Below are 19,692 nucleotides of genomic sequence, written 5' to 3'. Positions count from 1 at the left end.
TCACGTGTACTCCCCGCGCCTTTCCTTTCGAGATGTCTTTCCAACAAACATTAACAATAAGAACTTCACCAACCTTAACATGGCCAGCGCAAGACATTTCGCGGTCCTGATCGGCGTCGACTTCTACATCAGAGAGCCCTTGAGCAGCTGTGTTCGAGATGTTGACCTGGTCGAGGCCTATCTTGAGACTCTTCGGCAGAAGAACCGTTTCAATCTACTACACATTACGAAGCTGACCGCCAGCAAACCGGCGAGTCAAGCTTCGGACCTGCAGAAACCACCCGAGAGCGATGAAGCCTTAGCAACACTACAGAACATCAAGGAGACCCTGAGCCGAGTCGCCTCAGAAGCAGTCAAAGGCGATCATGTCTACGTTCATTATTCTGGCCACGGCACGGTCATGAGAGATGGTGAACTGGCCCTCGTCCCGTTCGGGTGCGAAGACGGCGTCGAAAACCCGCTGAGAGACTGTCTCGCAGGGAAAGATTTGGCAAATTTCCTCAACAAGGCGGTGGTGAAGGGGGTGAAGGTTCTCCTGGCCCTCGACTGCTGCTTCTCGGGAAAGATATCTCGACATAACCAGCCAGACGCAGTGCGGTACCTGCCTTTTGTCCCGCGAACAGAGACGGGGGGCGTCGAGATGTTGCGACCGTATGAAGCCGGCCAAGGTGTATTTCGCAGCGACAACGCAACCTTCCGAGGCACAACGGTGCTTGCAGATTGGCTTATGGATCCCAAAGGTTACACAATTCTGACGGCGTGCGGTCCGGCGCAGACTACACACGGCCTCAGATTTGCCGATGGGAAGCTCCACGGTGCTCTCACCTACGTCTTGGTTCGGGCGCTTCAGAAATTGGGCGCACTGAATATGAGCCACATGGTCGTGTTCAAGATCATCTGCGCCATGTTTGTAGCCATGGCGTCCAGTCAGATTCCTCAGCTGAAAGGAAGCGGCGACTTTACCTTCTTCGGAGAGCTACATGGCCCCGACGACTGCTTCTTCCCTATCATCAAGTTATCCAACGGCCAGATCATACTTCAGGCAGGGGAGATCATGGGCGTGCACGAGAATGATAAGCTGGTCATTGCTCCTCTGAGCGCCTTTGCAAGTGAAAAGTGGGATCACGAGCATGGGCTGGCCACTGCCCGGAATGTGGGCGGAGTGACAGCTGAGGTCAAGCTTGAAGGTATGGATGCTGCTCAGATCGGCTCTGGCTGGATAGCGAGACTACGCAAGTTTTGCGAGGATCCTGTCTCGACGGTTGGTAATGACCCTCGTGTAAGGGAACTCTCGAGCCCTCTAGTAGGTGGTGGTTCAGGTGAGCACGGCCAACCCTCTCAAGAGGAGAATGTGCTTCTTCCTCCCGGCTACACAGAAGCTACGGCTCCTGTGAAGGCGACAGTCAATGGTCTGGGCGGGTTTGAGATACGAGATCGAGAGGGGCGGGCGATTGATTTTGATGCGCTTTCCCTATTGCCAGCTCATTCAACGAGTGCCCGCTCCCAGGTCATCCGTGTTCTGGCATACCTCGCAAGATATCACGACATTGTGCAGCTCAAGCCCTTGGGGGAAAGCGAGACACTACGAAATGCTGTCGATGTTGGGCTCTTCAGAGAGTCAGGAGCTTCATTTCCAGACATCCAAGTTGTTGACGTGGTGGACGGAGAAGTTCTTCAACTGCTGATCATTAACAAGGGCGAGCAATCAATCTATGTGAACGTCTTTTGCCTTGCCGGTAACTGGGAGATTCAGAACAACCTGACCGCCGAGAATACTGTGTTATCGTCCCAGAAGCATGCCGAAAGCGAGGAAGACTTCACTGCGGATATTCGGTTCAAGATGATGGTGCCGGAAGAATCAATCCTCCGTGGGATTCACAGCTGCGAAGACATCTTCAAAGTCTTTCTCACTACGAGGCAAGTGCCACTTGCAGACCTGGCGGCGGTGAAGCCCTTGCTACGGGGCTCACCAGCCAAATGGGAGGACGACTTGCGAGACTCTTGGTTAGCACGGACGTTCCATGTCCGCACATCGTACAACCCAGACATCGCCGTCGCCGCCTTGCGGTCAAGTTGACAGGGAAGAGTCTGAGTGCCTGTGATGCATGCGAAGAGGCGCTTGTTTGCTGGGTACCTGGTTGAAGACATGGTGGTAATATGCGTACATTCATTCAGGGAAATTGTCTGGGCAGCGCAAGGACCGAGAATTGGGCGAACAGATCTTGGCTATATTGGCAGACTCCCTGAATTAACAGCTCCAAATGATAAATTTTGGCTTTTGAAGGGGTGTGATCGTCCTGTAATCCTGAGGAAAGCTAATAATCGCTACATTTTTATCGGCTCTCTTACATTATTGAGTCTCTCGGTGGACGCTCTCAGGATAAGGTAGTTAGAAGGAGGCCCGTTTTAGGGAAGCAAGTCAACGTGATAAGACTATACTGAGAATTACTGGAGCGGTGAATAGATTACTCAATTCTTGCATTTGCCTCTATGGATCACAGGCTTCTAGCCCACTCACACTCTACTCACACAATCTCTCAGCAGCTGCCCAAGTATACGCAATTCAAAATTTGAGGCAGACACTAAGCCTCTGCTAAGAGTAATGCGTCCGGGGACAATAACAACCCAGATGGAGAAGAAGCAATGCGTCTAATTCAAATCTATTCAAGGTACAGATCATGAAACAGGACACACAGAACAATGGTTCCAAGGCAAGATTTCACAATTCAACATCAGGCAGAAAATACTTATGGAATCTAAGGTTGGGGGTTATAAGCTGGACTACTTCTTAGGTAGTTGAAAAGAGTTCCAATGTCTATATATGACACTGCTCTTGCTAGCACGAATATTTTGGTACTTTAGCAATTATGAAGGACTGCATTGCTTATCACACTGCTGTACAGTAGCCTTGGAGAAATACATGCGTCCCATCGAAGTTGTACCCAGCAAAAGTGTTTTGGAGTTCCACAAATAATGTTTGGGCTGTTATTTTCAGAAGCCTCAACTTCGATCCGGGCACCTTATGTGGAATATTAATTGATTAGCTCGTTCTGTGAGTGGCAAATTAAATAGAAGGAATTTGATATGTAGCATTTGAAACTGGTGACTACAGATGAAGACCACACAATTCGTCCTCATTTGTGAATGATTTGGGTGGACTAACCCCTTCGAAACCGCATGTATTTTCTATTGGTGGGTGCACATGTAATGCGCCACCTTCAGGCATATATACTTGCCTGTCTGCCTCAAGCACAGCCCATCGAACGTTAGATTGCGACCAAGCCGGACTCGATTTCGCGTTCAGACAAGATAACAGCATCTTTCAGACATTATGGTAAACATGGACCTCGAATGCGGCTCGATTTTTCGTGGCGCCTCTGCGGAGTTTGCTTGGATCCCCCGGTCATGGCAGGCTGTCATCGATATAACGAGCAGGCTATGTGCAATACTGAAAAGCAGGCCAAACACAACCCCAAATGCGACTAGACTCGACGAGCAGAGTAAGTGGGAGCCAAATGGCACCCAAGTTGCGTGTTCCCATCAATAGTACGTATAATGACCAAATCATAAATGTCGTCTAGTCGAGGACTATCCTCAGGGCTACCCCCGATACTCGGCCCTGATAGCTTCAGATGAGGCGTTCTACATCTGTCGAGGGTTCTCCTATCTGAGAAGCCGCCTACTTCTGCGCAAACAAGACAAGCTTGCCGTCCTCGAGAAGCGTCTGAGGGAGATGGATGACGCCGAAACGGTCCCGCTCTTCCTGGGGGCATCTCGAGAAGACGCGAATATGCATCGTCAGCAGATTCTCGACGAGATAGACGTGGCCCTGTCAGATTACTGTTGGTATCTCTCTCTCTTTTGGGAATTTTTCTTTTTGGCCTGCAGATCTAACTTTACAACAGACGAGTTCATGGAAAAAATATCCCATGCCCTCAGCTTGAGACGGCCTCCGCGACGTAATGTGACCAGTTTATCAAATTGGCTGGAGGGCAACGCTGCACTGGCGCGAGACGAGACGGCATACCTGTGCAACACCGATGACCTCGTCAGTCTGAGCTGTTCAGGGGATGGGCTAGTCACATCTATGGAGGGTGTGGTTGAGGATGCTCTAATTCGTTTCCATAAGGGATTTAGATCCGTGAGCCAAAGTCCCCCCCTCTCCTTACATACGAACTGATATATTACATATATATATGTTTGATGCTAAACAAGAGACCATGGAAAAGCTACCGGGACACCGCCGATCGAGAGACGCACATGTCTACTTATACTCAGGCGCCCTTGTCAGACGTCTCTCGCACGTCGCCACCTCTGCGTTCGTGGCGTTGCTGTTAATCGCGCCCATCATCGCTTGCTTTGTCGTGCAGAGCATACCACTTCGCCTGCTGCTCATATTACTCGCGACTATACTGTTGCTGATGACCCTGGCAACATTCTCATACCGAAGAACAGTTGAGCTGTTCATGGCCGGAGCCACGTCCGTATCCCCAGCCATCATTCATTACTAGTGGTGGACGATTCTGATATAGTCTCTAGTTACTGTGCGGTTTTAGTCGTGTTTCTCTCGGGCAACGGCTCTTCCTCTTCGTCATGACCAGCAATATAAGCCGTGGCATTCCGATTCTTATTAAATAGCGCTGAGGATGAGGCTGGCTCAACTGGGGGCTTGCTTTATGCGGGGTAGAAGTCGATAGAAGGGCTAGACGGTACGGAACCAAGAAATTGCACATTAGGCACCGACTCTAAATCAACTTGGGAACCCCCTCTCCTCCCAAAACCCCTACCATTCCCTGTGACGACTTGAAGGTGTTCCCATCCAGTTTTGACAGCAATCTTGCCAGAAACAGTTACCCAGATCTTTATGCCTGAATCAACACACATTTATCTCAGTTCTGGCAGGCGGTTCTAAGTGTCGTGCTGGCCCACCTTCGCCTGCCAACTCGTCTGCAGACATCAGCCCAAGATGGAATCCAATCTGGATGGGTAATGATACCCACCTCACTATTATTCGTAGCCTAGACTGATGGTGGATCCATAATCATGTAGGGGTGATAGCCCCAAGTACATCATCGACTACGGGGAGCCAAGACCATATGTCCAAAATTACAACCAGGTGAGTTGGGAGTGAAAACCAAATGTGCTACTAATGATTCATTCTTGACTGACGCAAAGCATCAGACGGCTCGGTTCCGTCCAGGCGACAAAGTCTGGTATCATCCCGCGGGCAACACCGCCCCTGAAGGTCCATTCAAGGTCTCAACAAGCCCTTCTGCTGGGAAATATATCCTCTGCTTGGTTGACAATGTTGAAGTAAAGGCCAAAAATGGGATAGAAATCGACGAAGAGCACTTGAAGCCTGTGCAGCCGTAGGTAGACATTTGACCAGGATAAGTCTATTTACGTCTATCATACATAGTACTTTCTGCAGTGGAGAGGCCCTGCCCCTCTTTCAGTGGACCGCACCCAGAAAAAAGTTACCCCTCCACATCCCCAGCCGCGCCCGCCAAGTGCTCGACAAACTTACAGCGTCCAACACCTGCTGCTCCAAGATAGCAAAGCCACAACTACCATTTCCCACCACACCAGTTCCAAGATACCAACGACCAAGAACATCCAAAAGAGAGAGAGAGAGAGAGAGAGATCGATCATCTACCAACAACATATATCCTAAACCAAAGAGGAACAAGACCCCCCCCCCCCCCCAAAAATAAACCACAACCCCTCAACGATGGCCACCCCCCACCCACTCCCACCCCCGCCCGTCCTCACCTACCCCTCCACCACACCCCCCGAGCTCATCACCCAAGGCGCCGAGGGCCTCCTGTACCGCACAACCTACCTCCACCCAACCCTCCCCAGCGCCCTCAAGCACCGCCCGTCCAAGCCCTACCGCCACCCGACCCTCGACGCCCGCCTCACCCGCCAGCGCATCCTCGCCGAGGCCCGCATCCTCGCCCGGTGCAGGCGCGACGGCGTCGCCGTGCCCGCTGTCTACTGCGTCGACGAGGCCGCAGGCTGGCTCATGATGGAGTGGGTCGAGGGCAGGCCGGTGCGGGCGGCCGTGAACGAGTGGCTGGGCGACAAGACGGAGGAAGAGGTGCTGCTGCGGCGGGGGGATGCTGCTGCTGACGATGATGACAACAATAACAACACCAACAACAGCAATAACAGGGGGAATGCGTCGCTGGTGGACCTGATGAGGAGGGTCGGGGCTGCGGTGGGGAGGCTGCATGGTGCCGGCGTGGTCCATGGGGACCTGACCACGAGTAACATGATGCTGCGGCCGGCGAGGCCGGCAATACAGGATGCGGAGGGCGAGGACGAGGACGGCAAGCTGGACGGCGAGATTGTGATCATCGACTTTGGCCTGGCCAGCCAGGGGACGCACGAGGAGGACAGGGCGGTGGACTTGTATGTGCTCGAGCGGGCGTTCCTGAGCACACACCCGAGGACGGAGAAGCTGTTTGGCGAGGTGCTAGAGGGGTACCGGCAGACCTTCAAGGCGGCCAGGCAGGTGCTGAAGAAGCTTGAGGATGTGAGGATGCGGGGGAGGAAGAGGAGTATGATAGGGTGAAAGGGCATACGGAAGCCATGCAGAGATGGTTCGCCTTGCTTGGTGATTCACTCTATGATGTGTATATATGTATATGTGTATATGTATGCGTGCGTGTGCATGTGTATGTGTATGTGTGTGTATGCCTTGAACGATATTTTTCCTCTCGCAAAGAGTAAGTATAGAAGCAATGTACATGATCTTTGAATGCAGACAGCCACCGTGGTATCAAGGACAACAACAACAGACAGAACAGACAGAAAAGCTGCCCCGGTGTCTAAATGTGCTCCCAGCCTTTCCACCCCCTTCGGCCATTCCCTTCAGCCGTCCCAAGAGCTCTACTCTTCCGTCAGCGCAGCGCCGGCGAAGTAGCCCTTGCTCTCGATGACGCCTCGGTCCCTCACCACAGCCGTGTACTTGACCACCCACTGCGGCGTAAGATCCCCTCTCAATCCCTCCTCCTCCTCCTTGTCCTCCCTCTCCACCCCATCCGCTGGGTCGGCCAGCACGCCTGCACCCTTGGGCCCCTGGCCGAGCAGCTCCCTCAGTGTTCCCTTGGGCAGGATGTCGGTGCAGTCGCTGTGCACGAATAGCTCAATGTTCTTCTCCTTAGCCAGGCTCACCAGTGGCGGCGGTACATCACAGCAGTTCTTGATATTGATCTGGTCCACGCCCGGCTTCACCGAGACTCCTTCCAGGAAGCGTGAAAGTTTCTCGCTGCCGAACTCGGCGATGCCCAGCCGCCCGACGAGGCCCTCGTGGTAGAGCGGCTCAATGGCGGACTCCCATGTCGCAAGCTCGCCCTCGTCATCGCCCTGCGTGGCGTTGTGCTTGTCGGCCTCCCACTCGCAGTCGCCCTCGAACGACATGCCGGGGAAGGAGACGATAAGGAGGGAGACGGCCGAGACGCGCAGCTCTTTCATGACCAGCGACAGGGCCTCGCGCGTGTAGGCAGCGCGCTGCGACAGGGTCGAGGTCGGAAGAAAGAAGATCTTGACAGTAATGTCGTAGGCGGCTGCGTCCTCCTGCAGGCCAGGTGTGGCATCCCAGTCTATACGGGGGACGTAGAGGTCACCGTTGCCCTCGAGAGACGTCCACTGCGCGAGGGGCGAGGAGATACCGTTGGGTGCGCCATTCGTGTTGCCGTTGCCATTGCTATGGCCGTTGGGGGTGGAATTTTTCGAGCCTTGTGACGAGGAGTCGTACTCTTGTTTTGCGGCCAGGAAGTTATTGCGGAGGGAATTGGTGAGCTCAAGATTCGATCTGAAGGCCCCCGGCTTGCGGATGAGGGACGAGCCACCGCCGACCGAGATGTTACTGCGTAAGAGAACGAGATGACTTGATCAGCATATTGCCGCACACAGCGGAGTTGGGAGGAGGGGCATTTGCGCCGATTACGGGCGGGCGCATCAAGGAGCAGATAAGGACTCACCCCGTGGATAATATCAGTCTCTTGACCATGTTCGCGCTATCTTCACTGCTAGTCGGAGGAGACTGCTGCTTATCTTGACTCTGCCTCTGCCTCTGCTTCTGCCTCCTGGGGAGAATGCAATCGACCAGAGTCTGGAGAAAATCCACGGGCCATTTGAATCGGCCCTGACTAGGACTTGGCATTTGGCGGGGTCCAGAGAAGATCGACCGACGGAATACGGGGCGATATTGTACTGACCCAAAGTCTCCGGATTAGTAATGGTGATAGGTGACCAGGCTTGCGGGTGGGTTTGTGTAGAAAAGGGCACACAGTTTTGACAACGCCCTGCTTGCACCACCTTACAAATACTGTAGAATCTGAAGGAACAGGAAAAAAGAATGTCGGTGGGTCTGGTCTTGTGTATGGTCCTCGGAATGAGGAGCCTGATCGGAGGCGGAGGGGGAGGACGACGAGGGGGGAACAACAATCTCTTTGCCATCTTTTATATCTGCAGCGCATCATCCCACATGCCGGCAAGTACATGTACCATGCATGCTGTGCACGTGTTGTCGATTACCACAGTATCATCGTAGGCCCCACGCATCCGGCTGGCCGACGATCGCTGTTGATAGCGCCGATGACTAGATCTAGAGAAAGCCAATACTCCATCTTTGAAGGTAGAAAGGGTGGGAGGGGTCGTTGCTGGTCTGAAAGCGGCTCAAGCGTCCAAGGCATCACTGTCACCCTGCATGCGCTTGCCGTCGATTGGATGGAATTGAGACGAGATGTATCGGAAGTCGCTGCCTTCAAACCTCCGTTGATGGACCCCACGTCAATTAATGAACGGAAGAGTTGGGGGTCAGTTCATGGACGTGGGAGGGAGGGAGGGGAACCGTTGAATCTAACGGCCAGGGAGATATTAGATTGGAGGCCCAGCTGTTCCAATCGTGTGCCTAGTATCTCCTACCTACTATGTACAGTAATTTATAACAGGAAATCCGTACCGCAGTGCAAAGTACATCATAGCATTCATACATAGCACATATAACCTTCAGCACTTATCGGTGGTGCTCCAGAGCGCCCGACAGGGTCACCTGGGGTAGGGGAGGTGTGGGGGTTAGGGGGTTGCTTACTACTGTACATACCGTAGACCGTAGTACTGTACCATAGTACTCGCGCTACGGCGCTTGTTGCATGCTGGAGCCAAGCATCTGCAACTCGTCCCCGACTTTTGTACTTGTCAAGAGAAAGTTGGCTGCTTTTCATCCTCGACCTCAAGCCAACCTGCCCACCGCCTTCTCTCCTCGCCTCCTTCCCTCTGCCAATCCATCTCCTCCCGTTTGGTGATGGTATCGCCACCATGGCGATCAACTATTTAATCTTGCTGTCCCGCCAGGGCAAAGTAGTAAGTCTCTTGCCAGCACCGTTGTCATCTTTCTTCTTCCAAGCCCTCTGCGCAAGGTTACCTGACACCGTCTCCTCCTCTCGCAGCGTCTTGCCAAATGGTTCACCACCCTCTCGCCCAAGGAGAAAGCCAAGATCGTCAAAGATGTCTCCCAGCTGGTTCTGGCCCGGCGCACACGGATGTGCAACTTTCTTGAATACAAGGGTACATGTCGCTCGCGGCCTTTCCCCTCGACCGTGGCGGGTGGCCTCCCTCCCCTCTACGACTTCAAACTGATCCAGATGGGTCTGCTGCAGATACCAAGATCGTATACCGCCGATATGCCTCCCTGTTCTTCATCGTCGGCTGCTCATCCGATGACAACGAGCTGATTACACTCGAAATCATCCACCGCTACGTCGAGCAGATGGACAAGTACTACGGAAACGTCTGCGAGCTGGACATCATCTTCTCCTTTACCAAAGCCTACTATATCCTTGACGAGCTCATCCTCGCCGGAGAGCTACAAGAGAGCAGTAAGAAGAACGTGCTGAGATGTATTGGGCAACAAGACTCTCTCGAAGATATGGAGGTCAGTTGCATCTTGTCTCTCCCTCCTGGCCGTTGCGAGTGTGCTCGTATTATTTTTGGACCTGTCTCCTTCACCACCTTTCCTCCTTTCTTTCATCCTCTACACCCCCAATGTGACTTGTCTCCCGCGTCCCATCTCCGTCTCGTGCGGTCTCGTCCAACCTCGGAGCGTTACTTTTAACTGACGCCGAAACTGCTTACCGCCAGGTCGAGGACGAAGTGACGAAGATCATGTAATGCGTCGGCGATGTTGGCACATACTCACATCTCTCATGTTCCTGAATGACTAGCCACTGTTTATACTTTGCACGATGAGAGCAGAGGAGCACAAGGGGGCTGCCTTTCCCTTGGCTAACGTGCCATACTTTAACACAGGCCCAACAGGAGATTTCAGGCGCCCTGAAGGAGGTTGGGATCCTTTGAGATCAGCACAGACGGCGGTCTATGTGCCGTTCGCGAGCCTGGCAACATACAATTCAGAAAGAGGATTGCGTTGGGGCCGATATCTGGCGTTGAAAGGCTGCTTGGGATACTGGCGGGGACCTAGCAGCTGGTCTGATGGAAGGTCAGCTGCAGGTGGAGGAGAAGGAGGGGGAGGATGGCTACACAACGCACTGATGGCGGCTGGATTGAAAGTCCAGCGGAACCCAAGATCGCGGACCATGGCAGCAGACAGGCATCGTTCGAGAGCTTCGACGCCATGCAAGCATCACGTCTTTCCGGAGGTACGCAAGACTACAGGTGTTTTCTTTCCGCTAATAGAACTAGAAGACCTCGCCCAAAAAAGAAAACACAATGACGTCTACCATTCGAACAGTCCAATGCCTCTGCGGTTCATGTTCAGCCCGTCCACTCACTCGAATAGAAACCTGCACGTTTAAGATGGCCGCGTATTTGATGAGGCATCATCCTGACTCGGCTGGCTGCCACGAGGGCCGCCGCTCGTGTCGTTGATCTGGCATACGATTCGCTCTAACAGGCCAAGCTGGCGCAGCAGATAACCAGCTTGTCCCCGCAGCCATGCGTTGGGGACGGGGAGAGGGGCGGGCAGACCAAGTCACCCACCCTGCCACTGCCAACCCACGCCGCCCTAATTAATGAACTAAACCTATGCCACTATAGGAGGTGAAGAAACCACTGAGACCAACCGCTGTGGCCATGCTGTTACCCGTGGCATCTCCTTTGTTGGTTGGCCCTGGAACTGAGCCGGTCTCAGACCCGGTTTCTTCCCCTCCTCCCTAACAGATTACTGTTATTCACTACCAAGTACTTTACCGCACCCGTGTCAGACAACTGACCCCCCCCCCCCGCCCCTACTCGGCCGCATTGCGTTATCAACTTAAGGCGACTACCGGGGCCTCTCAACCTCAACTCGCCCTTGCATCTCCTTTTCCCCTCCTGGCTTCCCTCTCTCTCCCGCTCTTTATCAACTGACCAAGAATCGCAAAACAAACTCGACACTTCATTCACTAAACACAAAGAACGACCCAATATGGCTATTTTTACCCAGCACACTCTCTAGCTCTAGACGCATACATGCGTTCTGGACTGTGATTGACTACTAAGCCTATCAAGGCAGTCAGTCCCAGTCACTTGCTCCTCCTCTGCATCCCTCACCGGTGTTTGTACCCTTCCGATTCGGCAGGGGGTTTTGACCAGAGCAACAACTCCACCGACAAACGACAGCAATCACTCAACTGCAACCCGCAGCACCTCTTTGAGATACCCAATTGTTTTACCTTTTTTTTTCTTGGCTTCGTCTTCTTGGCCTTCTCTCTCCTCCTTATAATTTTGGGCTTGTTGTGCACACACCGTCCACAGTCGCGCGTCCACGGATCCATTCTCCCATTCGACAAAACCTCAATGACGTTGTCGTTTCACGCCGGCTCCACCGATAACACCACCCAACATCCCTCCAGCAACAACAACGACACTGCAGTAGGCTGCTGAAGGCCTCACAATTACTGACGATGAAGGTTCGCCCTTTCCAACTCGGGAGAACAGGTGGCACTTTAGTATTTCCTGCGCCAAGGTCACTGATCTGTTACCCCTCGTGTAGTTCCTACCTCTTCGCGACTTCGATGTCGTGACCAGCGCGCTGAACTTCGACACCCCTGATTGCCACGTTACTGGCGGATGCGACCTCTACACGACGAAGGCAGCAGGCAGCGACAAGAAGCTCTACAAGAATATCGACAAGTCGCTCGAGTCACAACATGAGGCCATGCTCAAGTTCGGCGCAAGCCTCTCCCCACCACAGCGGTCGAGTCTCAACCTGTCACGGTCAAGTCCCTTCGGCCCCCTTTCCGAGATATCGAGTCGTAAGACATTCGCATACCTGATCGCGACATTGAACGCGTCGCACCCCGATTACGACTTCAGCCATGTCCTCCGGCCTGCGGACTTTAAGCGCGAGCGGCCCCTTCGGAAAGCGATGACGAATCTCGACACGACTCTCCGCAGCGCGCGGCCCAATGCACAACCCACCATTGATTTCCCCGTCAGCGCGCTCCTGTCCGGCAGCAAGAAATCCAAGAAGGCCGCCGCCGCCGCAGCAGCAGACATGGGCTCGAGCCCACCCGCGGTATCCGGCACCGAGTCACCGCCTTGGGGCCCTCACATGTGGGCCCTACTCGATAAGGAGATGGCTCTCAAGGACTGCTCTGTCTTCAGCTACCAGCCGGCTATGAATCCGTTTGACGAGGAGGCCGCCGCCATCTGGAGCATGCACTACTTCTTCTTCAACAAGCTGCGCAAGCGAGTCGCGTATCTATACGTGAGAGGCGTGCCCGTCGTATCGCACAGCAGCCCGCCGCAGTTTTTGCGGCCGTCAGCTCGTGCAAGGAGCGGCGCTATGTCACTGACGCCCACCTCCTCATCGGGAGACCTGCGCAAGAGGCGGTTGATGGAGGAGGCGGGCGCCAACAAGCGCGCCAGGTTCTGGCTTGGCGACCGTGCCGAAAGGGTCACGGCCAGCGATGAGGAGGACGATTATGCAGACGACGGTCTGACGTGGAATCGCGATCGCGACGGCGTGCTGGAGCTCGACGAGTTCGCGGGGAGCTATGATGACTACGACAATTTCCCCGATGAGGACTTCGACGACGACGACGACGACCTCTTCTCGGAGGAGGATGACGCCGAGGATGCGGACGACGAGGCCAGGACAAGTCATGAACCCGTCCGCAGCGAGTCGGAAGATTTCGCCGGAACGATGGAGATCGAGTAAAATCGGCTTTCTCCTTACAAATGCTACAATCTAAGGATGTGCTGATCGGCCTGACTGCCTCAACGCAGCAGGTCAAGGGGCTGGGCCCTTGCGCCGGCCGTCTCACGGATTCCTCAGCCCTCTCTATCTTCCTCACCTTGTTTACAGATCCACAGCTACTGGTTTTGCGCCTTAATATCACCCACGCTGTGCTGGATTTATTTCCATTCCTTACTGGATCTTCTGTCACTTTGTACTGTTCATTGGTTCTCGTTCGACTGATTTCTTGCTTCTGCACTTCTGGGTCCGGATCCTCAAATTTTTAAGCTCTGATTTTGCGACTGGATCTTTTTTCTCCCCCCCCCCCCCCTCGTCTTCCCTTTGGTTCTATTTGTTTTGATTCTTGATTTCCATGGTGGAGGCGTTACACATGAGCATGGAGCCGGTGAGAGCGGCTCTTTGGACAAACACTACCTGGCAAGTAGGGAAGTTTCGTCGAGGGTTCTTGGTTTGTATTCTTGTGAGGGGTTCATGGAGTGTTATGTATCAAACTGGATGGCTTCTGTCCTTTTTAGGGTTTTGATTTGGGCTTTTGACTTGAGAGGAAGGTGGACAAGAGCAAGACACCCACAGAGGAATGCGGAAGATGTGGGATCACATACACGAGACATGTGCTGAATTGAAATTACTAACAGTTCTCCAAACGTTCAATTGCTTTGTCCTCTCACCTGTTGTTGTTTTATGAATGCCTCTTGGAAAATCACTATGGATGATTTACCGTTTACTATGCTTAGTGACATGACCTGTGGCACAAGGCGCAAACTTGTTGACCCCACGTCTACGTATTGATACTGTTGACCCGCCTTCTCCTTTCCCCCCTCTATTCCCCCTGAGCCCCACATTATTTATAGTTGTACATACAGTAGGTGTCATCTCCTGTAATACCAATGGTCTTGACAAGATGGTTGCCTCCCTATTCATGCGTTGATAGCTGTGCAACCGGAAGCTCTGGTGAAAGGCAATTGTAGATACTTGTAGATACCATGTCAGGCAAGTATCCCAGTGCAAGCTACTCCGTGGTCTCCTGGGGAACAGCACTTGAGGTCACCAAATGAAGGAGGGCGTTTTTGCAAGATCTATAAAGTCAGGCCCAACGCCAACAGATTTTTCATTCTCTTACAAAGGATCTAAAGTAAGCTGATTAATTGCAATCTGGCTAATTCACGACGGGTCTGCTTTCAGTATCCGTCTTCGATCCATTTTTGGGGGGAAAATATCGACTCGCATCCGCATCCACGTGGTCGTGGTGAACCCAACCGCCGGCATCATCTTTGGGATTCCGCATCGAGACTAAAAGATTCCAAAAGGAAGTCAAGAAAGGCCAAGCATTTCCGTTCTGTTAGTTCCGTAGAGAGGGGGAGGAGAGCAGAAACCTCTCGATCCGTCAACATAGCAGACCTCTACTCTGCGACATCGAGGTCATCGTGAGCAGGGGGAGGGCTGTCCAGGGCTAGAGTGGCGGTCAGCGCAGTTCTGTGGGTCGTGGGGACATGGAAAGAGGCGAACCCTTGCGATCGTCACCATTGGTATCACGGCGGTCCCGGTCATCACGGTCATCCTTGTAGTCCTTGTCACGGTCGTCACGGTCGCTATATCTGCAATATTAGCATTACAATCTTGAAAACATGACACGTGCGTGCAATTACTTACCGACGATCCGGGGAACGAGAGCGATCACGGGTATCACGACGCTCGCGGTCGTAATCGCGGTCGCGGTCACGGCGATCATCCTTGCGAGGAGAGTAGTCGCGAGCACGGCGAGGGCTGGGAGACCTGCGTCGAGGAGATCGAGGAGCGCGGCGGTCACCACGGTCACCACGGTCACTGCCACGATCACGCTCGCGTCCAGAGTCGAAGCGCCAGGAGGCAGAGGGAGGGGTACGAGCCCACTGTAGCAGCATTGGTCAGTATTCTGTATAGTTGAGGAGGAAAAGAGAGCTCTGGCGTCTTACCTCGATCTTCAGGAGGTCGTCACGACCGATGCGCTTGTTATGCATCTCATGGTAGGCGTCCTCGGCGTCACGACGGTCCTCGTACTCCACAAACGCAAACCTGGAATAAGCGTTAGCAAATCTTCCTCTAGGCATCGCCTGAAGGGAAAGGAAGGAGATGGATGACCTACAGTCTGCTGCTCGCAGAGCGAGGGGCCGGGATGTCGCAGCGGACGAGCCTGCCATAGCTGTGTGACGTGTGTCAGCATCTTCAGGTCGGTACGGGAAAAGAAAAAACCGGATGAGGTGGGTATTTCGTCGCGTGGCATTATCGTCGTCCTGCAGGGCAGCCCAGGGGCTCCTGCTCTGTCTGAGGGCTACCGTCGACAGGCAACTTGCCCGATGCAAGGCCACCAAACGTGTGTATAGATCATCATATTGACACGACCGTCTAATTTTATGGCATTCGCCAACCGCTCGATCGAAGGAGGACGAGGAGGGCTAGGGCGGGAGCAAGGAACGACGGAGGGTGTTACGACACGACGGAGGACAGCGGGACAGATATAGCGATAACGTTTTCTTCCGACGAGGACGAGGACGAGGGCGAACAAGGGCGAGGTGGGAGGATGGAAGCTGATCGGGGTTGGACTGAGGAATGGAGGGATCGGAATTACCGTTCGAACTCGTAGGCTAGGTCGCGGGCACGAGTGCCATGGCTGAAGCCAGTGACGTAGAGCGTGGTTCCTCCGCGAGACATCTTCTTTGAGGAGATGGATCTTTGTTGTCGTTGTCGTCGTCGATGGAGGGTGTGATGATTAGAGGGGAGATGGAGGTGTTGTTTTGGAAGGAGATGATTTGGGGTGGGTTGAGGTCAAACTTTCTCAGCCACCTTGCATTTGCAAGCTCCGTCAGAGGCAGCTGCCGCGGAGAATTAGCAGGCCAAGAATAGGACTAGCGTCTTGGCTGGTGCGTCACTGGCTAGCTGGGGGCAGAAGGGGTCTGAAGTGCAGAAGGACCCTGCCCCTAACCCTGGCCTTTCCCCTTTGCCTCCTAGATTTTGGGGTCTGGGACAAATCATGCTCATCACCTGCCGTCACCTTTACACAACCTGCACAGGCATTTGCAAGACACTCCCAGCACCGACATTGTCGATCTAATGAGATTTGCCTGTCCAAAATTATCTAGCAGATGACGATTACAGTATCAGATACAAAGAGCACAGGGTTGACGGCCCTGTAAAGATGCCAAGCCAGAAGATAACGTTCCCCAATGTTTGTCTGCCTTTCAACCACTTTGTCCTACTCAGTCGCACAAGCTATCAAACCACTTGTTGTCAGTAGGTTTTCTCTTTGGATTTCTCTTGGGAGGCTGTTCATGCTCCTTTACAAGACATGTTGAGCGCAGCATAGATAGATGGAGCAACTTACTGGTAGCTGAAACATCTGCAGCATCAACAAATAGCCCCTGAGTTTCTTGAAGATGCACCACATGACCAGCTCGTGCACACATGCCGACAGGAAGAAGGTGATTAGAGTGGCAGTGTGCTTGTTGACCTTCATAGCTGAGATAGAAGAGTGATAAACATGCCGTAACAGGAAGTTGTGGACCGGCCGATTCCAGTCCCTCGCGAACTGGTCCCACGACACCGAGTTCCACCAGTCGGCATAGAACTCGCGGTCGGCAAAATAGGTGAGCTCGCCGAGAAGATTGAGTATGGCCTCCCAGATAACATACCAGCTCAGGAGGTACTCCATCATGAGCGGGAAGATCAAGTCGGACAGCATCCACGGGAACTCCTTCATCCGGTCTGCCAGCGGCATGCCCGTCTCCTTCATGGCCTCGGTCCTCATCACCACCGGGTAGATGAAGGCCTGGGATACGGCAATCATCACGAATATGACACCAAATGTGGCAGCGGCCTTCTCTCCGACGTAGCGCCAGCTGATGCTTTCGGCGCGAGGGTACTCAAGCTCGTACACGACAGTCGGGAAGACGATGTATTGGTAATGGTTCCTCAGCGTCAGATTTCTGGGGTAAGCTCTTTCTGGGGATGTCGATTTGCCTGTGAGCTCCTCGGTGAGCCCGTCAATCTCCCATTGGATGATGTTCTCAAACACCCGGATCTGCTCGAGGTCAAGTGGCCTGCTTGACTCGATGGCGGCCTCGATCTCCTCGAGGTCCTGGCTGAAGTTATCGGAACCTGGGTGGAGCGACCGTCGACGCTGTCTGATATCGTTCACGGAGGGCCGTCTGTTCAGATAGGCCGAAGCCGCCGCAGCTACGCCTGTCGACCGGCTCGATGATGAGGACGGCTTGGACGCTTCGATCTGCTCGAGCTGCTTGAGTCTGCGCAGGAGCTCTGCCCGCGCCTTGTAGGCCGTCGACAGGTGACCGTTGTAGAAGGCGTAGGAATGCTGCTTCATCAGCATCACGAGGGTATGAAGGACGAAGAAGACGGTATGGGACCAGGGCCAGCTCCGGAGCTGTGTCCAGCCGACGTTGGCACCGATGAAGATGGTCTGCCACAGGTTCTGCACGATCCAGCCGGCCCCGTCCCAGTCCATGTAGCCTTTGTAAATCAGGAGCTGCAGGATCCAGCTCACGCCCGTGAGCCCACACATGATCCCGTCCGAAAGTAAAAGAACCACGACATCCCTCTGGAACATGTACTTCATGATGTCGTTGGTGCCCAGGGGGTTGCCAGTCTTCTTCCAGTTCTCTGCCCCTATTTTGAGCATGAAGATGGCGACGGCGATCCAGAATAGGGTAAAGAAGCCATGGAACGGACTGGTGGCAGCCGCCTCGTTTCTCGTGTCAAAGGTACTGAACTTCTGGGTGAACACGTAGTCCCTGAACCTCCCCTTGCGCTTGAGGTTCGAATCGGATTCTTTGGCCTAGAAGGAGAAATGAGTTCAGTGGCCTGTCTCGGCATGCAAGGGGTTTCATCATGTTGTGTTCCACCTACCATCTGCATGCCCCTCTTCAGGATAGCCCGCAGCTCCTTGTCGTCCGAGGCGACGGTGTAGACCTTGGCACCTTTGAGGGAAGACACGTCTTCGAGATTGCCCATGTCGGCTGACATGTCGCTCATCGGAGTCGAAGGCTCACTGATGACGGAATCTTTCAGGCTGCTGCCGAGCCTCGCCATCGGGTCTCTTGGCTTCGGGTGCTTCTCACCACCAGCACCACTCCTCCGCAGGAGAACGGCCACGGGTTTCTTCGACTCGTCGTCGTAGTCCTCCTCGCTGGTGCTGTCTCCTGGGGTGTGAATGCCGCTTCCGCCATTGGGAGATCGCAAGACCTCTCTCAGGGATTGCTGCTGCTGTGGGTGACCGAGGTTGATGTATGAATCACCAGCCTGTGGCGCCGAGCTAGATGAACCACTGCTGCGGCCATGGTGGGCCGAGAGATCTGCAGGCGCAGCTGTGCCCTTGTCGGCCATCTGCTGCAGTGTTAATGTTTCAGATGTCATGGTGTAGGGCGCATATAGATAATAAGCACAGTTGAGATGGGAATAGCATTATGATAGTGATTAGGAGGAGGAGGAGGAGCCGGCGATTGAAATGCTTGAGGCTATCTCTCTGCTTTTGAAGGAGTGGGCTCAGAACTCGAAGACATCATGGGCGATGGCATACCTCGGACGATTCGGATGGTGAATGTTCCCGTTCGGATACCACGGAGAGGCTAACACTCGAGTGATATCGTCAAAACAACACGAATTCCTCATAAATATGTCACCTGCCGCAGAGCTCGGACACACCGGAAAGCCCGTCAACTCATCCGAGCCTGGAATATCCTCACTCGATGACGAAGGGCTTAGTTGGTAGTAAAGAGGTCGACTGCAGGATCGATGCCAAGAGAGAGAGGCAATGTCGAGAAAATGTCGAGGTCAGTCAAAGGAACCTTAATCCACCGGAAACAACGTTGTCAAAAGGTGGTCTGTGGGACGTCTGAAAGATGCCACCAAGCTGGGAGAGCAGGTCGAGGCCAGAAAATTTGTTTCTTTATTTCCCTCTTTCCTCAGATTCGGTGCTCTGGTGGACGTTGCGTGGCCTCTTGGACAGCAAACAAGCAGAACAGGGCTACCTGCAGTGCATCTGACGTCAAAATCCCATGTAGGAGCGGGCATGCAAGTGTTACACTGGTGGCCGATCACAGCGGCCAAGGAGGGCAGTGAGACAATTCATAAGAAGCGCGAACATGCCCAAACCTTGCTGAATCTAAAAGTTCCACGTAAATTTATACACATAAATAAGTTCCGATAATTTCTAGACAAAATCATGTCTTGAGCTTCCCAGAATCGTCTCTGACCACGGGAAATCTACACAGTTCTTAGGTAGGGCTAAAGGTTTTCATTTTCAGTACTGACCCCCCCCCCCACCTTCGCCCCTTGGCCCCATTCCGGATGTATTAGTTCAGCCTGATTTTAGTCAGCATCACAAACTCGCGTGCTTCACCAGCAGCTACTCATCTTACAACCCTCGATTCTTCTACCTAATGATTTACAAAATTATACCTCCTGTCTCCCTCTTTTGCAAAGACAGGGTGGCA

The 19,692-nt window shown here is 53.5% G+C and overlaps 8 protein-coding genes across 8 annotated transcripts; 5 read left to right on the top strand and 3 right to left on the bottom strand.

The window, feature by feature from the left end:
• Positions 1 to 79: 79 nt before the first annotated feature.
• M406DRAFT_334152 (uncharacterized protein) lies at positions 80 to 2,077 on the top strand (the record flags this gene model as incomplete). Its single annotated transcript, XM_040920908.1, has 2 exons — positions 80 to 1,187; positions 1,305 to 2,077. 2 exons carry the CDS (start codon positions 80 to 82, stop codon positions 2,075 to 2,077), a joined length of 1,881 nt encoding a protein of 626 aa, XP_040771498.1.
• A 1,503-nt stretch (positions 2,078 to 3,580) lies between these two features.
• On the top strand, positions 3,581 to 4,511 carry M406DRAFT_267573 (uncharacterized protein; the record flags this gene model as incomplete). Its single annotated transcript, XM_040917883.1, has 3 exons — positions 3,581 to 3,842; positions 3,906 to 4,141; positions 4,218 to 4,511. Coding segments are annotated over 3 exons (792 nt in total), but the record flags the coding sequence as incomplete, so codon positions are not given.
• A 1,220-nt stretch (positions 4,512 to 5,731) lies between these two features.
• M406DRAFT_348140 (Serine/threonine-protein kinase BUD32) lies at positions 5,732 to 6,640 on the top strand (the record flags this gene model as incomplete). The annotated part of the gene is made up of 2 exons (XM_040922365.1): positions 5,732 to 6,102; positions 6,175 to 6,640. 2 exons carry the CDS (start codon positions 5,732 to 5,734, stop codon positions 6,575 to 6,577), a joined length of 774 nt encoding a protein of 257 aa, XP_040771496.1. The 3' UTR covers positions 6,578 to 6,640.
• Positions 6,641 to 6,894: 254 nt separating this feature from the next.
• Positions 6,895 to 8,170, bottom strand: M406DRAFT_342752 (uncharacterized protein; the record flags this gene model as incomplete). The annotated part of the gene is made up of 2 exons (XM_040921801.1): positions 6,895 to 7,894; positions 7,989 to 8,170. 2 exons carry the CDS (start codon positions 8,168 to 8,170, stop codon positions 6,895 to 6,897), a joined length of 1,182 nt encoding a protein of 393 aa, XP_040771495.1.
• Positions 8,171 to 9,243: 1,073 nt separating this feature from the next.
• M406DRAFT_358214 (uncharacterized protein) lies at positions 9,244 to 10,750 on the top strand. The gene is made up of 5 exons (XM_040923832.1): positions 9,244 to 9,372; positions 9,459 to 9,576; positions 9,669 to 9,943; positions 10,150 to 10,434; positions 10,490 to 10,750. Exons 1-4 carry the CDS (start codon positions 9,328 to 9,330, stop codon positions 10,177 to 10,179), a joined length of 468 nt encoding a protein of 155 aa, XP_040771494.1. The 5' UTR covers positions 9,244 to 9,327; the 3' UTR covers positions 10,180 to 10,434; positions 10,490 to 10,750.
• A 1,691-nt stretch (positions 10,751 to 12,441) lies between these two features.
• Positions 12,442 to 13,851, top strand: M406DRAFT_358213 (uncharacterized protein). The gene has a single exon (XM_040923831.1). It carries the CDS (start codon positions 12,506 to 12,508, stop codon positions 13,169 to 13,171), a length of 666 nt encoding a protein of 221 aa, XP_040771493.1. The 5' UTR covers positions 12,442 to 12,505; the 3' UTR covers positions 13,172 to 13,851.
• Positions 13,852 to 14,289: 438 nt separating this feature from the next.
• M406DRAFT_282250 (uncharacterized protein) lies at positions 14,290 to 15,898 on the bottom strand (the record flags this gene model as incomplete). The annotated part of the gene is made up of 6 exons (XM_040918474.1): positions 14,290 to 14,660; positions 14,717 to 14,805; positions 14,861 to 15,099; positions 15,163 to 15,262; positions 15,333 to 15,389; positions 15,816 to 15,898. The coding sequence occupies 6 exons, from the start codon at positions 15,896 to 15,898 to the stop codon at positions 14,611 to 14,613; spliced, it is 618 nt and encodes a 205-aa protein (XP_040771492.1). The 3' UTR covers positions 14,290 to 14,610.
• Positions 15,899 to 16,288: 390 nt separating this feature from the next.
• Positions 16,289 to 18,187, bottom strand: M406DRAFT_282247 (MBOAT-domain-containing protein). The gene is made up of 3 exons (XM_040918473.1): positions 18,103 to 18,187; positions 16,569 to 18,028; positions 16,289 to 16,456 (listed from the first exon to the last, which is right to left on the bottom strand). The coding sequence occupies exons 1-3, from the start codon at positions 18,113 to 18,115 to the stop codon at positions 16,337 to 16,339; spliced, it is 1,593 nt and encodes a 530-aa protein (XP_040771491.1). The 5' UTR covers positions 18,116 to 18,187; the 3' UTR covers positions 16,289 to 16,336.
• Positions 18,188 to 19,692: the final 1,505 nt, after the last annotated feature.

The sequence above is a fragment of the Cryphonectria parasitica genome, assembly GCF_011745365.1.
Source record: "Cryphonectria parasitica EP155 unplaced genomic scaffold M406scaffold_9, whole genome shotgun sequence".
Classification (NCBI taxonomy): Eukaryota; Fungi; Ascomycota; class Sordariomycetes; order Diaporthales; family Cryphonectriaceae; genus Cryphonectria; species Cryphonectria parasitica.
Note: the sequence above shows the minus strand (reverse complement) of the source record. Positions and strands in the feature narration are given on the sequence as shown.